Raw genomic sequence first — 25,539 nt, 5'->3', positions numbered from 1 at the left:
GCAGTTGTTATTTCTGTTTGGGAAATTTGAAGGCACTAATTATTCGGATCGAGATTTGTGTGTGTACGTGACTACAAGAGTTTGAAGTATTCGTTTGATCAGAACGAGTTGAATATGAGAAACCATTGCATACGTCTATGTTGATGATTCGAGTATTGTGATTGTTGAAACAGTTGTGAGATTTGAGTTTGGTTCGTAAAGCGACTTCTTCAAGTGTTGAGCTTCATATGTGAAAGCTTACTTATGGTATTCTTGATGAGATTAGAAAAGGTCGGAAATCGGATTTGAATGGGTTGATAAGATGACATTTATTAGTCAAAGATAAAGATGGTGATCTTCGGATTGATAAGAGCAATGTCATGGGATGTCATGATCAAGTTTGTATTCCTAATGTTCGGATTTGAAAAGAGGACTTTGGACGAAGTGCGTCATAGTGATTTGAGTATTCATCCTGATGCTACTAAGATGTATCAAGATTTGAGAAGGTCATCTTTAGTGGCAAGGTAATGAAGAAAGATATGAAGGGATTTGTTTATTTGTGTTTGACTTGTCAGAAGTCGTCTAGTTTGATGTAACTGTTATCCATTCCTGAGTAGAAGTGGAATAGCATTTCTATGGATTTTGTTTCTGGTTTGCCGAGGACGTCGAGTAATTGTGAGGCGATTTGGGTCATTGTGGATATATTGACGAAATCTGCTCACGTTATTTCGATAAGAATGGATTAACCGATGGAAGTACTGGTGAGTGGTATGTTGATAAAATTGTTTGTTGGTTTGTTTGTTTGCATGGTGTTCGGAAGGTATGGTTCAGATTGAGATCCGAGGTTTATTTTTGAAATTTTGAGAAGGTTCGCAAAGTACTTTGGGTACGAAGTTGCGTTTGAGTTTGGCGTATCATCCTCAAATAGATGGTCAGACTGAGAGGACGGTTTGGTCACTTAAGGATCTATGAGGGCTTGTGTTGTGAAACAAGGATGTGTTTGGATTAGCTTTTTGCCTTTTATTGGATAATACAAAGACTTTTGTCTGGTGTGCAAGCTGACACAACATATTAAGAGGTTGAGTATGTTAAGAGAGAACAATGAGTTTCTGGTGAGTACTAGAAAGGGCTGGAAGTTGGATATGTAATTGGTAAATCTGTTTGTTGTGGGAAATCAAAGTGCACATCGGAAGCGTGAATGACGCGGTTCGTATGTGTAGGAATTGTTAGAGTTCAAATTGTGGACAGTGGATGTGGTAGGAATTATAAGACCACCAGATGTTTTGGTTACATGTTTGACTGCTATGTCTTGGCATGGTTATTTGGATGTTGTGCGACCGGGTTGTTGTCTGTGTCTTGATTATTTCTTGTGTTTTGGTGTTAGTCAATGAGTGCATTGTATGGGCATTGCATCTCGTTGTCGTTGTTGTGTTTTGGTTGTTTTGCTTTTAGCGAGAGTGATTCGTTGTTGGTGCTGATTGTGTCGTTGCTTTCGTGGCTTGATAGTTGATTAGTCGGAGGCGAGAGCGTATCCAAGTTCGTTTGTGTTTGGGATATTTCCGAGGACGGAAATCTTCTAAGTGGGGGAAAGTTGTAACGCTTGGAAAAATAAGTATATGCTTAATTTGGATGTTTGTGACGTTTATTGGAATTTTACCGTTTTTGGAGTCGTTTCAGTCGGTATTAGTTCGGGATGGCGAACTAATATTTAATTGAAGGTTTTCATATTTTTGGTACTAGAAATATTAGTAAGGTAATATTCCGCGTTTTGGGGCGTTTGAACGATATTTGAGCGTAGGGGCATTTTGGTCATTTCCGCGGGATAGATATTTTCTTTATAAGAAAGAAATATTGTGAGAAGGGAAAGGGATGGAAAGAAAAAGAAGAGAAAGAAAGAGAAGAGAGGAAGAAGAAGAGCAAAGGGGAAAAACAAGAGAAAGTGGAGGATTCTCAACCGAATCGATTGCCGATCGTCACAATAGCAAGGTAAGGGGGTGAATCTAATTTATCTTGGATGTATGATTCTTATAGTCTTGTTCTTGTTCTTGTTCTTGTTCTTCTTGTTCCAATTTCCACAATTTTCTTGTGTGGTCTTTGTTTGATTTAAGTTTGTTTGAGAATGATTGTATGATGATTAAATGATATCCTTGTTGTGTTATGGTGATTGATCATGTTTGTTTTCCTTTTCTATGGATTGATTGAGTGTGGATAAAATGTTAGGTTTTGAGATAGATTGATGAATCAACCATGAAAAGTTTGATGTTAGGTTGTTTCTATGGTTTGTATGTGTTGTATTGGTGTTATAATGATGTTTTGGAGTGGTTTTGGTGGGTATAAGAGGGTTAGAACAGTTCTGGTTCGTTCTAGTTTTTTCTGGGTTTACGCAGGTCCGCTGAGCGGAGGTGGGTCCGCTGAGCAGAGGTTCTGTTGCAGAAAATTCTCTGCGAAGGTCCGCTGAGCGGAGCTGAAGCGGACAACAGCTTTTTCTGTTTTTCCAAAACTTTGAAACTTCGTAACTCTTGAACCTTAACTCCGATTTTGTCGCCGTTCGAAGCGTTGGAAAGCTAACGCAATGAACTATACTATGATTTAATTAAATTATGCATAGGATGTGGTCTCCTATTATTTTTATTAGGATCAAGTGATGAATCGTGTAGTATGTTCAATTATCCAAACCTTGAAACCTTGTAACTTTTGATCCGTAGCTCTGTTTCATACGCCGTTTGAAGCGTTAGGAAGCTAGTTGGATGTTCTATATGATAGTATAGGCTTGGTTAGCTTGTTATTAATTGGTTATGAGGTGTTGTTGATGAAATCACATAATTGTTTATATGCGCGATATGATTGGTAAATAATCATAGTGCTTGGTTGCAATTGTTAATGATGTAGGATGTAGTAATGGGTGGTTGATTTTCATAAATGGTTTTGTGAACTAGTGCATGATAAATCATGATGATGTGTTGTGTGAATGTTGTCATATTGGTACGAGGTATGTGATTAGTTGTCGATAACATGAGATCATGTTCTTATGTGTTATGTATTAATGAATGTTCATTCTTGATATGTGACGATGTTTGGTTGTTTATTATTAACATGATGTGTGGCCTTATGGCAAGTAAATGTTATTATGAGAATGATGTATTATCATTGTTGAATTGTTGTTATTACAACTTGTTGATGATGTATTGATGGAGTTGTGGGCCAATGGCCAATATTAATTGATGTGATGCAATTATGCGATCATTTATGCCGATGTGGCTAGTATGTTTTGACGGTGAATGTGTGCTGTGTGCTTATTAATGCCTGTGTGGTAATTATGGTGTGATATAATTGATAACGATGTTATTAATTGGTGATGTATCCTTTTGGATAGAATATAAACGGTGTAACGTGAGTATGTGACCGTGTTATATTGTTGATGATGTTGTTGTCGTGTAATAGAGTCATATATTTGCACAGCATAACATTTCATTACGTTAATGGCGGAATGCTATTGACAGGTGGCCTGAATTGGCAATTATTACCAGTGGGGGCTTAATGCTCGGTAAAAAGGTGTATTTGCCCGAGTGGCAAGAGGTCATCAGTGGGGGCTAAATGCTCGATGACATTTAGTCGTAGCTTACTGCTCGACAAAGGTGTATTTTCCTGAGGGAAAGAAGTCCCAGCATAATACTCAGCAAAGGTGTATTTGTCATAATGACAAGGAGGAGTTTTACTCCGGATTTGGTACCACATGCATATGCATAGTCGAGTCTCATTCATCATTGTCTGTCTGTATAATTTTATGTTATCATTCATGTGTCACATTACTTATATATTGATTGTGGTTGAATGAGTGGATTACTTTGTTGTATGATTCTTGATGATACTTGTTGGCATTACTATAATTGTCATGCTTTCATTATGAATTATATTCTCACCCTTCTGCTGATTTGATGCTTGAGTGGCATCCTGCAGATTAGCCGCTTTGGGAGTCTTTTGGAAGAGGTAGTTCTCCAGTTGGTCTTGTCGGTTGCTCTGATACGTAACACTGGGGAGTCGGGAGTCTGTTGTTATTTATTTGTATATGACTCTTTGAACATGTATATGTGATGATGTGCTGATGTGTATAGTAAACGCTTTATTTTGGAAAACTCCTATTTGAGAGTGAGAACTATACATATATATATATATATATATATATGTTCATATCTTCCGTGTGTTATGTATCATTTTATTGGCAGGTGTTGTATGCTTTTGGCATCGTTGATGTCCGTTTGTTTTCTAGGTGTTTGTTTGGTTACTTAGTGTAACATCCTAATTGTGTTGTATGAAATTTTAATACTCTGATATTTTCTTGCCTAAATGCTTTGGGTAGAATTGGGGTGTTACATTAGTGGTATCAGAGCAGGTCGGTCTGTCCGGCCAGTGTTGTCTAATGTTGTTTAATTCCTCAGTATGTGATAAGTGTGTGGAGCACTGTCAGTACTTGTTGTGCCTCTAGTCAGTTGTATGCAGGAATGGTTTGAAGCTAAGTGTGGGAGAAGATATGCTTCTCGGATATGTTTCAGTTGCAAGATGTTAGTATGCTATTGAGGGCAGCAGTACTAGTGTTGTTGGAATTTGTTGTTTTCTGAAGTGAAGGCGACTTGGACTTAAGACTTTGGTTGTTAATCAAGTTGGAGTGTCTCGGAGTGGATTTTGGTTATTTCTAAGGAATGGAATTTAGAGGGTTGTGATGCTCTAACGCTACTGATGGACTATGAAGTTGTTGTTTGAGTAGCCTTGTGTGAGGTGTCTTTGTTGGATCAGTGAATTAGGAAAGTATTGTGGTAGACTTTGTTGTAGGAGTTATTGACGTTGTTGGAAACGTTTTGGAACTCGAGAGAGAATTAGGAGTATGAAGAGTTGAGTAGGATCTCAGGAATTTTATTCATAGGATTTGTTAGAAGTGTTTTGGTACGTAGCTGCAGGACGTCGGTGTTAGCTGGTTCAGATGGTCTTGAGAGATTTGTGAATTATGGAATCATAGTGCTTCTGTGCTATGAGTAAAAGTTGGAAAAGAATATTATTAATGTTAGTACTGATAGTTTATACTCTATTATGATTGTCGGCTACCTATTGACAAATTGAGGACTTGATCACCCTTAATCTCTTGTTGATAGTAGACGGAATCGTATTGGATGTGATAGGCTTATCTGGCTAGTTTGATAATATTGGAAGTGAATGAGTTAGTGCAAGGTGGTACGACGTTGTTTATGTTGTCGACGACTTTGGATGTCCTTGAGAAAGAGCAATTGTGGGAATTGCGGATAGTTGTGCATATGTATAAGTGTTTCTTGAAGGTTTAATTGATTCATCATCGAAAAGAGGAATTTTGTCTTGGAGTTCTGTTTTGACGGATTTAGTTCCTAGAACTATTGTGGTGTCGAGGGTTCCGTATCAGATGCCAACTTCTGAGTTGGAAGAGTTGAGGAGTCAACTTAAGGATTTTCTTGAGAAGAGGTTTGTTCGTTCAAGTGTGTCGATTTTAGACAATTGAGAAAAGTGACAATTAAGGAAAGGTATCCACTTTCGAGGATTGATATTTTGACGGATCAAGTTGGTTGGAGCTTGTTTGTTTTGCAAGTTTGATTTGAGGTATAGGTATCATCAGTGTGAAGATGATCATGCTAAGTATTTGAGAATTGTTTTGTCCGTGTTGGGAAGAAGAAGTTGTTTGCTAAGTCTCCTTATGTGAGTTTTTGGTCGAGTGAAGTGAATGTTCAAGGGGTAAGTGGTGGTTTATGCTTTTATGCAAGTTAAGGTTTTGAAAGGATTTATCTGTCACAAGATTTAGAGTTGGCAGTTGTTATTTCTGTTTGGGAAATTTGAAGGCACTAATTATTCGGATCGAGATTTGTGTGTGTACGTGACTACAAGAGTTTGAAGTATTCGTTTGATCAGAACGAGTTGAATATGAGAAACCATTGCATACGTCTATGTTGATGATTCGAGTATTGTGATTGTTGAAACAGTTGTGAGATTTGAGTTTGGTTCGTAAAGCGACTTCTTCAAGTGTTGAGCTTCATATGTGAAAGCTTACTTATGGTATTCTTGATGAGATTAGAAAAGGTCGGAAATCAGATTTGAATGGGTTGATAAGATGACATTTATTAGTCAAAGATAAAGATGGTGATCTTCGGATTGATAAGAGCAATGTCATGGGATGTCATGATCAAGTTTGTATTCTTAATGTTCGGATTTGAAAAGAGGACTTTGGACGAAGTGCGTCATAGTGATTTGAGTATTCATCCTGATGCTACTAAGATGTATCAAGATTTGAGAAGGTCATCTTTAGTGGCAAGGTAATGAAGAAAGATATGAAGGGATTTGTTTATTTGTGTTTGACTTGTCAGAAGTTGTCTAGTTTGATGTAACTGTTATCCATTCCTGAGTAGAAGTGGAATAGCATTTCTATGGATTTTGTTTCTGGTTTGCCGAGGACGTCGAGTAATTGTGAGGCAATTTGGGTCATTGTGGATATATTGACGAAATCTGCTCACGTTATTTCGATAAGAATGGATTAACCGATGGAAGTACTGGTGAGTGGTATGTTGATAAAATTGTTTGTTGGTTTGTTTGTTTGCATGGTGTTCGGAAGGTATTGTTCAGATTGAGATCCGAGGTTTATTTCTGAAATTTTGAGAAGGTTCACAAAGTACTTTGGGTACGAAGTTGCGTTTGAGTTTGGCGTATCATCCTCAAATAGATGGTCAGACTGAGAGGACGGTTTGGTCACTTAAGGATCTATGAGGGCTTGTGTTGTGAAACAAGGATGTGTTTGGATTAGCTTTTTGCCTTTGATTGGATAATACAAAGACTTTTGTCTGGTGTGCAAGCTGACACAGCATATTAAGAGGTTGAGTATGTTAAGAGAGAACAATGAGTTTCTGGTGAGTACTAGAAAGGGCTGGAAGTTGGATATGTAATTGGTAAATCTGTTTGTTGTGGGAAATCAGAGTGCACATCGGAAGCGTGAATGACGCGGTTCGTATGTGTAGGAATTGTTAGAGTTCAAATTGTGGACAGTGGATGTGGTAAGAATTATAAGACCACCAGATATTTTGGTTACATGTTTGACTGCTATGTCTTGGCATGGTTATTTGGATGTTGTGCGACCGGGTTGTTGTCTGTGTCTTGATTATTTCTTGTGTTTTGGTGTTAGTCGATGAGTGCATTGTATGGGCATTGCATCTCGTTGTCGTTGTTGTGTTTTGGTTGTTTTTCTTTTAGCGAGAGTGATTCGTTGTTGGTGCTGATTGTGTCGTTGCTTTCGTGGCTTGATAGTTGATTAGTCGGAGGCGAGAGCGTATCCAAGTTCGTTTGTGTTTGGGATATTTCCGAGGACGGAAATCTTCTAAGTGGGGGAGAGTTGTAACGCTTGGAAAAATAAGTATATGCTTAATTTGGACGTTTGTGACGTTTATTGGAATTTTACCGTTTTTGGAGTCGTTTCAGTCGGTATTAGTTCGGGATGGCGGACTAATATTTAATTGAAGGTTTTCATATTTTTGGTACTAGAAATATTAGTAAGGTAATATTCCGCGTTTTGGGGCGTTTGAACGATATTTGAGCGTAGGGGCATTTTGGTCATTTCCGCGGGATAGATATTTTCTTTATAAGAAAGAAATATTGTGAGAAGGGAAAGGGATGGAAAGAAAAAGAAGAGAAAGAAAGAGAAGAGAGGAAGAAGAAGAGCAAAGGGGAAAAACAAGAGAAAGTGGAGGATTCTCAACCGAATCGATTGCCGATCGTCACAATAGCAAGATAAGGGGGTGAATCTAATTTATCTTGGATGTATGATTCTTATAGTCTTGTTCTTGTTCTTGTTCTTGTTCTTCTTGTTCCAATTTCCACAATTTTCTTGTGTGGTCTTTGTTTGATTTAAGTTTGTTTGAGAATGATTGTATGATGATTAAATGATATCCTTGTTGTGTTATGGTGATTGATCATGTTTGTTTTCCTTTTCTATGGATTGATTGAGTGTGGATAAAATGTTAGGTTTTGAGATAGATTGATGAATCAACCATGAAAAGTTTGATGTTAGGTTGTTTCTATGGTTTGTATGTGTTGTATTGGTGTTATAATGATGTTTTGGAGTGGTTTTGGTGGGTATAAGAGGGTTAGAACAGTTCTGGTTCGTTCTAGTTTTTTCTGGGTTTACGCAGGTCCGCTGAGCGGAGGTGGGTCCGCTGAGCAGAGGTTCTGTTGCAGAAAATTCTCTGCGAAGGTCCGCTGAGCGGAGCTGAAGCGGACAACAGCTTTTTCTGTTTTTCCAAAACTTTGAAACTTCGTAACTCTTGAACCTTAACTCCGATTTTGTCGCCGTTCGAAGCGTTGGAAAGCTAACGCAATGAACTATACTATGATTTAATTAAATTATGCATAGGATGTGGTCTCCTATTATTTTTATTAGGATCAAGTGATGAATCGTGTAGTATGTTCAATTATCCAAACCTTGAAACCTTGTAACTTTTGATCCGTAGCTCTGTTTCATACGCCGTTTGAAGCGTTAGGAAGCTAGTTGGATGTTCTATATGATAGTATAGGCTTGGTTAGCTTGTTATTAATTGGTTATGAGGTGTTGTTGATGAAATCACATAATTGTTTATATGCGCGATATGATTGGTAAATAATCATAGTGCTTGGTTGCAATTGTTAATGATGTAGGATGTAGTAGTGGGTGGTTGATTTTCATAAATGGTTTTGTGAACTAGTGCATGATAAATCATGATGATGTGTTGTGTGAATGTTGTCATATTGGTACGAGGTATGTGATTAGTTGTCGATAACATGAGATCATGTTCTTATGTGTTATGTATTAATGAATGTTCATTCTTGATATGTGACGATGTTTGGTTGTTTATTATTAACATGATGTGTGGCCTTATGGCAAGTAAATGTTATTATGAGAATGATGTATTATCATTGTTGAATTGTTGTTATTACAACTTGTTGATGATGTATTGATGGAGTTGTGGGCCAATGGCCAATATTAATTGATGTGATGCAATTATGCGATCATTTATGCCGATGTGGCTAGTATGTTTTGACGGTGAATGTGTGCTGTGTGCTTATTAATGCCTGTGTGGTAATTATGGTGTGATATAATTGATAACGATGTTATTAATTGGTGATGTATCCTTTTGGATAGAATATAAACGGTGTAACGTGAGTATGTGACCGTGTTATATTGTTGATGATGTTGTTGTCGTGTAATAGAGTCATATATTTGCACAGCATAACATTTCATTACGTTAATGGCGGAATGCTATTGACAGGTGGCCTGAATTGGCAATTATTACCAGTGGGGGCTTAATGCTCGGTAAAAAGGTGTATTTGCCCGAGTGGCAAGAGGTCATCAGTGGGGGCTAAATGCTCGATGACATTTAGTCGTAGCTTACTGCTCGACAAAGGTGTATTTTCCTGAGGGAAAGAAGTCCCAGCATAATACTCGGCAAAGGTGTATTTGTCATAATGACAAGGAGGAGTTTTACTCCGGATTTGGTACCACATGCATATGCATAGTCGAGTCTCATTCATCATTGTCTGTCTGTATAATTTTATGTTATCATTCATGTGTCACATTACTTATATATTGATTGTGGTTGAATGAGTGGATTACTTTGTTGTATGATTCTTGATGATACTTGTTGGCATTACTATAATTGTCATGCTTTCATTATGAATTATATTCTCACCCTTCTGCTGATTTGATGCTTGAGTGGCATCCTGCAGATTAGCCGCTTTGGGAGTCTTTTGGAAGAGGTAGTTCTCCAGTTGGTCTTGTCGGTTGCTCTGATACGTAACACCGGGGAGTCGGGAGTCTGTTGTTATTTATTTGTATATGACTCTTTGAACATGTATATGTGATGATGTGCTGATGTGTATAGTAAACGCTTTATTTTGGAAAACTCCTCTTTGAGAGTGAGAACTATACGTGTATATATATATATATATATATATATATATATATATATATATATATATATATATATGTGTGTGTTCATATCTTCCGTGTGTTATGTATCATTTTATTGGCAGGTGTTGTATGCTTTTGGCATCGTTGATGTCCGTTTGTTTTCTAGGTGTTTGTTTGGTTACTTAGTGTAACATCCTAATTGTGTTGTATGAAATTTTAATACTCTGATATTTTCTTGCCTAAATGCTTTGGGTAGAATTGGGGTGTTACACATCAAGCCACAAAAAGAAACATGAGAAAATCTGCTCTGATGCCACCTGACGCAGTCATAAATACTACGAATTAGCAAACGTTAAACCTAGAACGAGAACAAAGGTTTGCAAGCATAAAACTTATTAGATAAAACTCTGCAAGATAGAGAGACTACTAAATTTTATTATATCAAAGATGATTCTGACGGCCACGTCAAAAGTGTTTAAATACATAAACAAATAAATAATGAGCTTTTAATCCAAATAAAAAATAGTGTAAAATAGTAAATTGTTGTTCTTTGGATTTGAAATATATGACTTAAAAAACCCATATATCACAGCAAAGCGGTGAGTTAGTCTTGTGAATTAATTTCCTATTTAAAAATGTATAATAATAATAATAATCATTCTGACATTAAACGCTAAACTTACATTCTGCAAAGCATATTCAACAAACAACTTATTTTTGGATAATACACAACCATGTTTCCTACATCACATCCGAAAACTTCAATCTCGATAGTTCATTGCTTCTAACCGTCTCAAGTTCCTCATATTAATGTGAAAAATCATAATAATTCCTCCGTCCCACAATGAGTGACACAACCCACTATTTCACACATATTAAGAAAAATATAGAAAAGTAAGAGAGAGAATAATATTTTTACTATAGCACCCCTTATCATGTATTGGAAATTGTGAAAGTTTAATTAATTAGAGGGTAGAATAGGAAAAAATTTATTGAAAATTGAAATGGGTCATTCATTTTAAAACACTAAATTATTTCAATTGAGTCACTTATTATGGGACGGAGGGAGTAATATTATTAATGTGAAAATTACAAATACACGAATTAGTAATTATATAAATAGTAAATACTCAAAAAAAATTATATAAATAGTATAATAGATATGTTGTCGGTGGGTAGACATAAGAATGCAATTTGAAAAGAATAAATTAGAAGGGAGATATATTGACAATTTCTCCATTCACACGTTAAGGATTTCACACCCGTTTAATTTAGGATCAAACCATCACTATTTTAAACTTGATTCCAAATCCCCATTCACACTGTACACTTTGACACGTTTATTGCAACAACAAAGCATTTTCTTTTTTAAGGTTTTTGACTTGCATTTGTCTTGCTTTAAATAATGTGAGTGATTGATTAATTCCCGAAATCGCCGGTATTGAAATTTTTCCATTTTCTTTTTCGCACCGGTTCCGATCTGCATAGTAGATGACTAATCCGACTTGTACTACGGAGGCACGTGTACTGGTCAAACACTGTTTTTGTCAGAAATCGAATTCGATATTTTCTAAATATTGCAGAGACTCATTTGTCAGTCGAGTACAAACCCTTTCTTAAATTTTTTCAGACTTTTCTATTATCATAGATGAAATTTAAAGATGATGGATGGCATTGATTGTGCTACTGCTTTTTTGAATAAGTATATAGACGATATTATACGTTTATAGCTAAAGACAAAGAACGTGTCTTTATTCTTAATAATATGACTTTTTTTTAGTTGGATATAAATAGATCAATGCCTTTATTTAAATAATCAAAATGTGTTACAATAACTTTAAACAATAATAAATTAAAAACAAATTATATTCTCCAAATTTAAACCATACTTTCTGAATATTGACTTTTCTTTATATTGAAAAATCAAATATGCCACTTAAGGTCACGATCACTTTCTTGTCTTTTTTCTAATTGCATTAATCAAGACCCTCAATTTATACTCTTCCAACCCTTAATCTACCACTCATAATCTTTGTTGGTTACCATTTCTTACTTTCTATTTATTCTCTTGGTCATCAAACCCTTTCCAAAACTTCTTCCTATTTCAATATATGAATCCCTTTTCATCCCACAGTTTCAAAATCGAACCATTTTGCTCAATGAAACCATGGTTTTCTCAAATACAGTAATAGTTTTGACTATGATAAAGACACAAATACAAGCTCGTAGGAATCTTCCTAATTAACGACATTAATAGTTTAGTTTAATTTTTTATAAATCTTTTATTAAAAAATTAGTTAATTGATAAAATAATATGAGTTTAATTTAAAATTAATTCTATAAAATGTATTGGAACCAGTTTATTTACAAAAATAAAAATAATTTTTTATTCTTTCTCTTTCTCTACCAAAATGTATCTTATTATCATTTTATGCTCTCTTTCTTTCTCCTCTCTTGCCAAGATGTATCTCATTATCATTGTCATCGCTCCTCCACATGTTTCTCCTATGGAATCCACTTCGGGAGTAACATTAGGGGTGATTAAATTCCCGTGAATTATAATTTTGTTAAAATTGCTTGCCTTAGAACTATCAAGTTTGGATAAATGGGATGACTTTAAATTATATTATATGAGAAAATGTTGGACTTCTACCTTACTGAATTTAGCTATGGTTGTCTTAACGATGGTGAATTACTATCGGATGAATACATCTTTGACCTAATACTCTCTATTGCTTTACAAGGTTATTAGTTGTGAATCAAACTTAAATTCCACATTTTTGATCCCCGTTTCAAAAGTCAGACGTAGTCTAGCTAAGTGATCCTTGTACTTCGTTTGATTGTTAGATATTAGAAAATCGAACCTTACGGCTCTACATTGAGGGTGAGTCTGTTGTCGTTTTCCAAATGGATTTTGACTGCATTGCCCATGATGTTAGAAGAACCACTTAATTACATCGTCCATCTTAAGGGTGCGTCGTGTGCATCATATGGGTTTTTAGCCACAAAATCAACCAAGGTCCGAGCTTTGAGATTTTTTTGAGGTTTGTAAGTGCACTAACACAAATAATATATTATATGACAAAATTTTCTCCTCACCTAATAAATAGTTGAAGTCTACTTCCTGGTGTGCCAAGTTTTAATTTTTTATTTTTTTTTACAATAATACAATATATTCCTTTTGTTGTATAATAAAACTGGGGTAAGACTAACTCAAGGATACATTTCGATCCTAACAATTACATTTTATGTTTTTATTTTTTTAATGATTTATTTTATTTTAAATTGGTGTCTGCCTTCATATTTTATTTTTAACTAAAAAATAATCATGTTTTCACCACGTGAAATGTTATACGTTTCACCTTGGTTGTAATTTTCAACCGAGGTAAAATAGTTTACTCATATATATATATATATATATATATATATATATATATATATATATATATATAATTTTCTTTAGCTTTCTTCGGTTTCACTTGTCTAAAACGGCACACCTAGAACCCTAACGAAGTTTATCATCTCCATTAACTCATGGCCCTAAACACATATCATCCTTTAACTCGTAAAAAAGCAATGAGAAGTACGAAGATGATATGTGTTTAGGGATCTCGTTTGATGCTTACCATAAGGAAAGACCGAAATCATTTCTTTGACTTTTTCTTCACATGTCCAAAACGTGAAACATCACTGTTCATGTTACATTAATGTTGTTATTATTGTTGAGACTCTAAACCCTAGAGGTTTAATCTTATTGTTGTTGTTGTTTAGATAGAGATTGAATGTTATGTGTTGATGTTTTTGTTGAGATAAGTACGTAAAAGATTAATTTCTGATGTTGTTGTAATTTTGTTGAGACTGAGATTGTTTTTTGAGTTGATGTTTAATGTTGTTATTATTTAGACTGAGATTGAATGTTATATGTTATTGTTGTCGTTGTTTTTGAGTTTTTGATGTTGTTATTGTTGTTGTTGTTTAGATGTTTTACTTAGCAAGGTTTTGAAAGTTATATGTTGTTCTTCAAATATACCATAATTTTACGTATAATTATTTTGTAAACCAATTTGAAATGTTATATGTTCAGTTAGGGTTTGATGAAATCAGCAATCAACATTAGATATAATAAACTCAGTTGTATATTACCTATCGATTAAATGACAAAGCTGAGAGAAAAGTGATTTTGCAATTTAAAAATTCCTAAAAGTTATCACTATGAATCAAACCATTACACATTTCCAGTTAGAGGAATTCCCAACAGAGAGGTAAAGTGGTTCACTTTTAATGGCACCCTTTGTTACCTCACGTATGAAACCGAAGTAACACATCATATTCAACCGAGGTTAAAGGTGTTTTCCGTAGTAGTGGTGATATCGAATTCAGAGACTTCAATGACTCATTTCTTCATTATCACCGCTAAGTCTTGTTTGAACATTAATTGCATGATAGGGTGGTCGATCCTTATTGTGGTTTGCTAAAAAATAATGCCTTAATTTTGCCTCTTCATCACAAGATCCAAAGCAGTATTTTCTATCTTTTAGTATCTTATCTCCAGACCTTGTAGTACTTCCATATTGAAGTATATTGTCTTTTAAGATGTATCGTTCTTTTTCACTAGAACGACCCCAATGGGTAGATAAGCGAAAAATGGTTTCGTTTACACTGGGCCTAGTCAAAATGGGAGGTTGTGACAGCACCTCGTTAAATTTGATAGTCACGACCTCGCGCTCGGGTGTTCATTTGAAGGCTGCATGTTTCCTCAATAAGTTTGTAGAATGACAAAGAGTATTGAGTTGATTTTTAGAAAAACCATGGTAATACGTTCAACATCTTGTTTAGTTGATGGCTCCCTCTTTAATTCTGTGGGGATGCCATAAGTATCGCGACCTTGAGTTTTTCAAACCCCCTCACCATTTGTGAGATAATGCTCCAGAAACATCCCCATTCTCACTCTAAACATGGTTTTCTCAGGGTTTAAACACATGTCGTACCTCCCGCCCTTCTAGAAGACGGCCTCCAAGCGGGTCATGTTAATTGTCTCTTTGTTGGACTTCAATATCATATCATTCATGTAACGTCAAACATATCACATATCATATCCTTAAAGACCATTTTCATCATTCTTTGGTATGTTGCTCCTACTTTTTTTAAACCAAATGGCATCGTATTGTAACAAAAGTTTCACACGTCAAACATGAATGCCTTCTTGGACCTATCATTGGGATCCATTGAAATATGATTATATCCCAAATACGCATCCATGAATGATAGTAGTTTGAAGTAAGACGAGGTATACACTATTTTGTATATATGTGGAAATGGAAAGGCGTATTGGGGCAAGCTTTGTTTAGATTCAAATAATTGACATACATGTGTCACTTATTGTTTGACTTTTTCACTAGCACGACGCTTGTTAACATAGTAGTACACTATACCTTAACAATTTTTTATTAAGTATGAATTTTATTTTCTTTTATTATATATATATATATATACACACACACACACATACACACACACAATCCCTTTTGGGTGTTAGTGTTCTATTATTACGTTCCACCGTACCGGAGACTTGCAACCCCGCATTAGGAGTCCATCAACGCAATTTAAACATAATCTAATTTTGATCCAAAATAATAGAGTTGTTTGTTGGAATCGACTTTCGATTCTTGCAAGTTTTTACGATCAGATCTTGTATGATGAGAAAGCCAGTTCACCGTAGTGGAGAGCTATGATCGGAGAGGATAACCTCTATTAAGATTTCCTTCAAATCTTCTGACCGACACCTTTTCTAATTCCCAATGTCGATGAGGCTATAAGAAAATTATCATGTAAGGAGGAGTTCCAACAACTAATTTGCGTTTGACTAGAGTTCACATACCGAGAAATTAGCAGATCACGAAAAAGAAGTCAAACATTTCAAAGTCCCAAAAGGAATGACGAGACCATCAACTAAGCATTTTCAAAATCCATGACTTCGATAGTAACAATTACTCCACGCGACAACAAAAATCTCGACAATTCAACACGCCTCATAATAACTAGGATATAATACTATGAACATGCAGTCGACACAACATGTGAGTTCGACACATGCACACATGACCCCTCTTCTCACCGTGCACCCTACCAATAATATCAACGATAAGATCAGGATAGGCAAACATATCAACAACCAACAACATTTAATCACAACAAATATCACCATAATACCCATTGTTTTCATCACACAATATAATTCATAATTTGTCTATGAACTCATTAAATAGATTAAAATCATGATTAATTATCAAGTTACATCAAATAGTACCCAATAATATTAATTAGCACTCAACGGTACCAACACTCGCCAACATAGGTCTCTGTCACAACACATAATTGAAAATTGAAATTTCTACTTTGTCATCTGCGCTATGCCCAACTTTCTAGGGTTGTGCGTGGGCTCGCTACAAGGAGGTTTTCTGGGCAATGCATAGGCTCGCTATGCGTAGGTTTTATGGGCTAAGCACAACCTCGCTATGGCGCAAGTTTTTTGGGCTATGACCAGACGCTCAGGACAACAAAATTCATAAACGCGATTTTCACTATTGGAGCTCATTCTAAGCTCCAATTTTGACTCCTAACCACCCAAATCGAACAACAAACACATCATACATGTTATAATACATTAATACAAAATTAATTGATTAATTTTAACATATTTAATAATTCAATCTCATAAATTCATATATGCTCCAAAACCTTCAAAAACCTAACAATGGTGGAATTTCATCAACAATTCCAAAATAGAATTTATGCATATAAAAGGGTACACAAAATCACACCAAATTCATCATACAACAATAATTATAACAACAAAATTAAAATTGTATATTAGAACACCCAATCCTATTGGAGGTTAAGGATACCTCATTCTACCCCTTATGCTTAAACACCCATTAAAGAAGCAATCTCCCCCTTACCATAATTCCTAGCAGCAATCAATATGATTCGAGTTTTATTGATCCCTCTTAATCAACTTCTAGACTTCTCTCTAGTCTCCCTTGCCTATGGCCTCTTTATCTCTTTCCTCTTGGAGGCAACTCGGGGGCTAACAAGGGAGCATGTTACACTTGGGATACACTTTGTGGTGATAGGTATGCGGGTTCTCTCACTTATAAAGTGTTCATTCTTTCCTTTTCTAACCAATATTGGACTTCTTCCTCACACTTGATTTTCAACACCCCCCATCAAGTGTGAGTCTATACACAATGCCCCCCTCATGTGAAAGCTCTCTCTTCCATATTCACTTGTATCCGTTGACTTTCTTCAACTACAAGTAAGTCGGTCCCTTTCTTGAACCAAAGGCTCATGATACCACCGTTCAGTGGCGGAGCCAGCGCCCGGCCAGATAGGGCAGCTGCCCAGGCTCCGCCGGCCACGATTCACCATCTCGCGCCATTTTCCGCCACACCATGCCGTAACAGACGCATATTAGATTTGTCATAGTCGTTCTCCGCCACACCATACCGTGAAGAGACGCACACCGTGACTCTACTCTTTCTTCTTTTTTCTTATGTTTCAGTTCAATTCTCGCTACAACATTGTTGTTATGATATTATTCGTTGTTGTTTCAGGTTCTGGTTGATGAATTGATGGAGAATTGGTGTCAAATTTTTCGTTTCGCGCTATGCCTACCAAGTGCTCGGTAAAAGTTCTGAACCGAGATTCTTCTTCCTTATCTTGTTATTTCATTGTGACTAGGTTTTTTGTTGCTGCAAATAGTGTGGTTTGTTTCTTGTCTGTGTTATTACTCATATTCAATCTTCTAAGGAGGAGACCATAAGGGTTGGACACTAATATGTGACAATGTGAAAAAGTTCTGCATAACCAATTTGACTTCACTTTTGATTTTATATTTTGTTTTCTTTTCCAATTTAGGAATTTGCAAAGAAAGTTAGTTAGTTAGTTTCATATTAGGGAACAATTTGAACTAAACAATACTGTTGAAATCTGTCATACATCTTTTGATAACTAAAGTTTATTGATTTAGAAGATTGACATTATGTATTCATTTTGTATGAACAAGATGGTTAGTTTCGTCATGTTAATTCATAAGAGAAGTAAAGTTACATAGTTAATTAGGGGTAGTTAGTTATAGAGTTAGTAAGGGCATCATGTACCTCGTTCACTTTCAGTACTATCTGTGTCCAAAACAAGCCGCGGTTAGAAAAAAAACAAGCTGATAGCAGAATTTTACCAATTCAGTGTCCAAAAAATAGTTTTGTTAAATCTGTATTGAAATTGCAGGCTTGAAATATCATGTGTAAAATCATTGACACTCATCTGAATTATCATAACTCGGATTTTCGTACTGCCTGCTGCTGGATTGTTTATTGTTTAAGCCGCAATGAGTTTCAGCTTTCTCCCAATGGATCATTTGTTTCAATACACTCTTATGATGAAATATGCAATGCCAAGTAATGAATATTTCTAAGTGATTAGATTCCATGCATATTTATTATCGGTATGCAGATTTACAGTTAAGAATTTATTGCTAGTACAACACACAACTAACTTATGAAGAAAGAACTTATAGTCGTCTCCATGTTTTTATGATTTTAACACTATAGCCGTTTTCACTTTTCAGAGCATGAAAGCAAAGAAACAGGGGTGATCAAAGATAGAAAAGACAACCACATTTAACAGGTTTGTGATTAGCTGATTTGGTACTATTTATGATTTTGATTTGGAACTTTATGATTTTGCCGTCTTTAAATTTTTGCCCGGGCTTTATAATTTTACTGGCTCCGCCACTGCCACCGTTGGAGGCAACTCGGTGGGTCAACGAGGGAGCATGTTACACTTGGGACACATTTTGTGAGAGACAAACCACTTGTCCACCTAAAATCTTAAGGTGATAGGTGAAAATTCTTGTAACTCACGCTGGGTGTCTTACTGGATGTTATGACATCCACAATTACACAATACAAAACGTTAAAACAGAAACGCATAAAAACAATAAAGAACACACAAAATTGTTTACCCAGTTCAGTTCAAACAACCTACTCTGGGGGCTACCAAGCCAGGGAGGGAATCCAATATAAGCAGAATTAATCGGAGTTAAACTCCCCCGTTTACAACTCCTCACTTAAAACCTATCCAATGTAATTCCAATCTATTCCTAGACCTGAGTACCTCCAGTCACTCCCCCTCAATCACAACAGTGATTACAAATAAACATTAAACAAAATTCAGAGAGAAGACACACTTTAAAAACACACCTTGATCTGCTTAAAAACTTCAATCAAGAGACACACACTCGTGCTTAAAAGCTTAGAGTGACAATTAACAAACACAACCTATTCCAATGCAATCATCAAGAGACAATTGCTTGGAGTACAAGAGACAACTACAGAACTATGGTTCTTCACAATTAACAATTTTCTATCTCTCCGTTCCAAATTAGGATTGCAGTCTTCTTATATGCAGCTCTTGGGCCTTGGACTTTTTTAGAAACAAATTAGGGTTAACCAAATTAACCTAATTTACACGCCATCTGGTTGTTACAAAATGTGTTGTCAACAAAATCTTCTGGACGAAATATTCAACACACAATAAAAGGTTTCCTAAATTGTAGATTGAAAGAAATCAGGAAACACAATTAATAAAATATAACAGCTTATGTTGTCAGACAAGGATGTCATGACATCGGTCATGACATTCACTAACAGAACCTGTATTAGCTTAACACATATGCAACCTGCATTACACAATATAAAACATGTCATGACATCAGTCAAGACATTAAACACTCAGGTATGTTTTACCACAAATGCAGCCAACATGAAAAACATCTACAATAGGTGTGTGGATTCTCTCACTTATAAAGTGTTCATTCTTTCCTTTCCTAACCAATGTGAGACTTCTTCCTCACACTTGATTTTCAACATTTCCAAGTTTCTACGTACTGATTAATAACAAAGACCCAATAACTACTGCTCCAAAACAAAGTCAAATAACAACTTGAACCAGGTGTATATATACTACTCTACAAGCGTAGACTTTAGATACACACATTTTTTATATTTTACTCTACCTCTGTTTGGATTCATTCAATGACTTGAATGTTGAAGTATTAACCTTGCAAATCCATCTATGTATTCTACCGCACAAAAGACTTACAATACCACATCAGAACATCACCGCAATTCATACATAATTCTAATTGTGACTAGAACATATTTATATTAATTATATTAATGACACTTGTTAACATTATCTTATAAGAAAACAGTTTTTTATCGAAAACTTCTTTGGATTTACTAAAAACTAATATTTTTAGAACATTCCAGAGTTTATTTTATCACTTAATTGTACAAATAATAGCATTCATAGGTAAAAGAATGATACAAACCATCTATCCTTATTGAGTTTCACATATACTAACAATATTTATCATTATTTTAACTTTTCAAAAAAAAAAAACATTCAAATTAAAAAGTTGGTTGTAATCTCAAAGCACTAAACTTTTTTTACTTCAATTAAAATTAGATTAACTTTTTAAAAATAATATTAAGTAATATTGAATTTCATGATTTCTACTTATATCTTTTTAAAAATTATTCTCTTAAAATATATGATTTTTCTATTTTTTTTAATTTATCTTTACCATCTTTAAATTTCAAAATCATTAATAATTTTTTTACAATAAAAATATAAAAAAAAAATGCTAACCTGTGTCCAGGGCAATGGTTAAGACTTTAAAATAGTAAAATTTTAACTCGGTAATGTGCGTATTTAATGTCTTAAAATTGAAATATTAAATTTTTTGTAAAATATTTTTTTTTTAGAATGCTTAATCATTATCCTAAGGACACTGGTCAGCAAAACCCATATAAAAATAGTCAACAAATTTATTAATTCGCCATTTGATTTATAATTTTTTTTATAAATAACTTTTTTTATAATTTCCTTTAAAGGTCTTAAATATTTAGAATAATCAAAAAGTAAGAGTAGAAAAAGTATTCCGTGTTAATAAATCCTTGACTTTATATAGACTACTAGTATCCAATTGGTTCTTTTTTTCTTCTGTTGAATAGAGTATTTGATTGGCCCTTTTACCTATTAGAGTTAATGAGGCAAAACCTGTAGCGCACTAATCTGTGTATTTATATACATGCATAAGTCCCCTGTTTCAATTCATCAAACCTCCCAACACAAATAAACAAACAGCCTTTTCTGTCTCACCACCATGGTTCTCTCAAAAACAGCCTCCGAGTCCGATGTCTCCGTCCACTCTACCTTTGCTTCTCGCTATGTCAGAACTTCACTTCCCAGGTATCAACAACGATATGTGTCTTGGTGTCTGTTACGTGTCTGGTGTCTGTTACATGTCTGTGTCTCTGGTTAATAGATCATATGATTTATTGTTGATATTTTTTGACGCATATTGGTTGAATTTTATTATAGATTCAGGATGCCGGAGGAATCGATACCGAAGGATGCGGCATATCAGATCATAAACGATGAACTGATGCTGGATGGAAATCCTAGATTGAATCTGGCATCGTTTGTGACAACATGGATGGAGCCAGAGTGTGATAAACTCATCATGGCTTCCATCAACAAGAACTACGTTGACATGGATGAATACCCCGTCACCACTGAATTACAGGTATATACTACTATATTCTTTACTTTTTTATTCTGATCTTTAATTAATTTATGAAAAATGTTAGGGTCAAGTTTTAAAAGATGGGGTTTTACTGATTCCATCGAAGCAAAATATCGCGATATTGATTGCGATCGTCACATGATGAATTAATCATAACTTATTTTTTAATATAAAAAGGTGTTTGACATTCACTTAAACCATTTTGTATTTTCAATTGCAAAATGTTTTTTAAAACCCTGATTATAGCTGCAAGTTAGTCAATCAAATATTAAAAATGGCCTATTTAAAATTTTTGATTAAAAAAAATATTTTTACTTTGTAGACATTTCTTCCTAAAAAATGCAGTATGACTTTTAATTTATTCTAATAATTTTAGAGCACAAATCATGGAATGTAAAATATTTATTCTAAAGGCGTTAATAAAGGAGAATAAATTATTTATTCTCTTAATAAAAAATTCGCAAGTTGTGCTATGATTGATTATTTTTTATTGTTGACAAATGCAGCATGGTTGTTTGATTAAACAATTGTTTTAGTGTCACCTTCTTTCCTTTTATCGACAATTTTTGGATCGGTTGCCTTTTTTTTTTTTTTTTCTTCTGTTGATGTTTTTTTTAACTAGGGATTCCCTCCATTATTATAGATGAGGAACCCTACATGAGTATTTTTTAATTAAATTATTAGTTGTTTTGTTTGACTTTTACACAACAGTGAATTTATTACTATCCTCTTAATAATTTACAATTGTTATTTTATTATTTTCTTTAAACCATAAATAATTAAAAGTAATATTTATAAAATAATAATTAATAGTATATTGAATATTAAAAATAACAATTAAAAGTGACACTTTTCTTTCTTCAAATTCATCAATTGAAAAAGAATGAAGGGAATAGTTGTTATTAAATAAAAAATTTAAAATATTCTAAAAATTAATTTAAGGTCATACTAAGTTGTATTTCAGCATACATTTTAAAGATTTTAAATGCAGAATTTTTTATTACTAAAATTAGTTTTTTAAAAAAGATAATTTGTAATAAATAATAAGAGATTTGGTGAAAAATAAATATTAATGTTTTATTATAATTGTAAAATAATTTATAATTTCAGACCAGTTTTTTTTTAAAAAAAACTTAGAAGAATTCCAAATATATAGAATACTCTTTAAATAAATCAATTATTTTAACTTATTGAATACAAAAAAATAACTTTTATTTTTTTGAAAAATCAATTATTTCTATTTTCAAAACATTAAAGACAAGTATTTAATAAATAAAACATCTATTTTTAAACTCTTAACAGTGTCCCAAAACATTCGTTAATAAATATCAATGTTCAAAGAAAATGATAAAGTAGTATTAATTAGAAAATTCAAATTAAAAAAATGCTTTAAATGTTGCATTAAAATCTAAAACGTTAAAATGAGTTAATTATTTAGTAATAATTATTTTATAAATATGTCATTCATTTTTAAATGAGTTAGTGATTAATCTTCATACTTATCGATGACTTTAAGATGAATTTTATTTAATAATCATAAGCTTTAAAATTCCAAAATAAACTTCAGTATCTACAAAATTAAAATTATTCTCTCAAACAACAATAGTAATTGTTTCTTACATTTACATGCAGAATCGATGTGTTAACATGATAGCTCATCTTTTCAATGCACCCCTTGAAGAAACTGAGACTGCAGTTGGTGTTGGAACCGTTGGTTCATCAGAGGCTATAATGTTAGCAGGATTAGCCTTCAAAAGAAAATGGCAGAACAAAAGAAAACTTGAGGGAAAGCCTATTGACAAACCCAACATTGTCACCGGAGCAAATGTCCAGGTACACATATCAGGGATAGCAGCGCAGTTTGTTGTCCGTATATGAAAATAAAAGTAGATTACATATTCAAAATTATATTCTCGTTTTTACATTGTTTCGGTTATTCTATTCTTTAATTTGCTTCGATTATTTTCATTTGAAGGTTTGTTGGGAGAAATTCGCTAGGTACTTTGAGGTGGAGTTGAAAGAGGTGAAACTAAGTGAAGGATACTATGTAATGGACCCTAAAAAGGCTGTGGAGTTGGTTGATGAGAACACCATTTGTGTTGCTGCTATTCTTGGTTCAACGCTGAATGGCGAGTTTGAAGATGTTAAACTCTTAAACGATCTCCTTGTTGAAAAGAATAAGGAAACTGGGTAAGTTAAACGATTATAATATTATCTCTGATCTTTATTATAAGAGACAATTTACCTTTTAGATTCATTGAATAATTAATGTATCTGAACGCTTTAACTGATGTTAAACTTGAGGAAATGATATGTGAAATTCTTTTGTAGATGGGACACTCCTATTCATGTGGATGCAGCTAGTGGTGGATTCATTGCTCCATTTATTTATCCAGAGCTTGAGTGGGATTTTCGTTTACCGCTAGTGAAGAGCATCAATGTTAGTGGTCACAAATATGGTCTTGTTTATGCTGGAATTGGTTGGGCTATTTGGAGAAGCAAGGATGATTTGCCTGAGGAACTTATCTTTCACATCAACTATCTTGGAGCTGATCAACCTACATTTACCCTCAACTTCTCTAAAGGTATGTAACACATAATTGGATCACGCAATAATAGGTTTTGAATCCACGATTTAGCATTTGTAACATTTCGCGTGATGCAAATGATTATTAGATCAAGATCAGACGACTCATATTTGAATTTGTATATCAAATTGAAATGTGAGTTGTCTGATCTTGATCAGACCATTAGAGATTTCTTGAGTGCGGTGAATCTGAGTACTTAACAAAACTATGAAATGCAGGTTCTAGCCAAGTTATTGCTCAATACTATCAAATGATTCGCCTTGGTTTTGAGGTATTAAAACATACCAAAAATATCCTTTATATATTTAACATTAACATAAGTGTTTGAAAGATTCATATTTTTCTTGTGAAACACTTCAAAACCATGTGATATGTGATGTACTAGTTCTTTGCATTAACTTGTTGCAGGGGTATAAAGGTGTGATGGAAAATTGTAGAGACAACATGATAGTACTAAGAGAAGGACTCGAGAAAATGGGGCGCTTCAACATCGTGTCGAAAGACGACGGTGTTCCTCTCGTGGCCTTCACATTGAAGGACCACACACACTTCAACGAATTCCAAATCTCCGACTTGTTGAGGCGCTTTGGCTGGATTGTTCCGGCGTACAGCATGCCTCCAGACGCTCAACACATAACCGTTCTACGTGTTGTCATAAGGGAGGATTTCTCGAGGACTTTAGCAGAGCGCCTTGTGGCCGATATCGAGAAAGTGTTGCACGAGCTCGATGTACTTGCAGCGAGGATAAGGATGATAAGTAGCAGTAGCAATGTTACGGTTCTTGAAGAAGTTGTGAAGAGTAATGGTGAAGTTGTGACTGCGAAAAAGAGTGATTTGGAGACTCAAAGAGAGATAACTGCGGTTTGGAAGAAGTTTGTGTTGGAGAGGACGAAGTTGAATGATAAGATGAATGGTGTTTGCTAGAGATGGTTTGGAATGGAACAAGGGCGTGTTTGTCTCTATATTTGCCTCAATAACTGATTTTTTTTGTTTTGTTTCAGAAGTGATTAAATACATTGTTACTGAGTTAAGCCATTTTTATGTTTCTCTTGTTGAGTGATTACAAGAAAAACTGAATTATGTTTTCATATTTATACTTTATAATAAGTATGGTTTTGTTTATTTATGCAGAATGGATTATTTATCTTTTTGTGAATTTTGTTCAAACTATGCTCTCATATCTTCTCTGTCTACAAAACCAACATATAAACTAGTATTAGATTTAACATGCTTCACCTGCTTGGAATAAACCCAAAATACTACTGTGTGATGCATAAGCAAAACTAAGTGTTTAGTGCATATTCAAACGATGGTATGATTTACACAAAGAAGGGAAATGAATACCACCTTGTACTTATTGCACATGAGCCAACATC

General features: G+C 34.4%; 1 protein-coding gene across 1 annotated transcript; it reads left to right on the top strand.

The window, feature by feature from the left end:
- The first annotated feature begins 21,012 nt into the window (after nt 1–21,012).
- On the top strand, nt 21,013–25,307 carry LOC131622080 (glutamate decarboxylase 1-like). The gene is made up of 7 exons (XM_058893125.1): nt 21,013–21,238; nt 21,371–21,575; nt 23,208–23,408; nt 23,551–23,765; nt 23,907–24,160; nt 24,382–24,434; nt 24,572–25,307. The coding sequence occupies exons 1-7, from the start codon at nt 21,153–21,155 to the stop codon at nt 25,085–25,087; spliced, it is 1,530 nt and encodes a 509-aa protein (XP_058749108.1). The 5' UTR covers nt 21,013–21,152; the 3' UTR covers nt 25,088–25,307.
- Nucleotides 25,308–25,539: the final 232 nt, after the last annotated feature.

This window comes from Vicia villosa, unplaced genomic scaffold (genome assembly GCF_029867415.1).
Source record: "Vicia villosa cultivar HV-30 ecotype Madison, WI unplaced genomic scaffold, Vvil1.0 ctg.000024F_1_1, whole genome shotgun sequence".
Lineage (NCBI taxonomy): Eukaryota > Viridiplantae > Streptophyta > Magnoliopsida > Fabales > Fabaceae > Vicia > Vicia villosa.
This window is presented reverse-complemented; position numbering and strand designations above follow the sequence as displayed.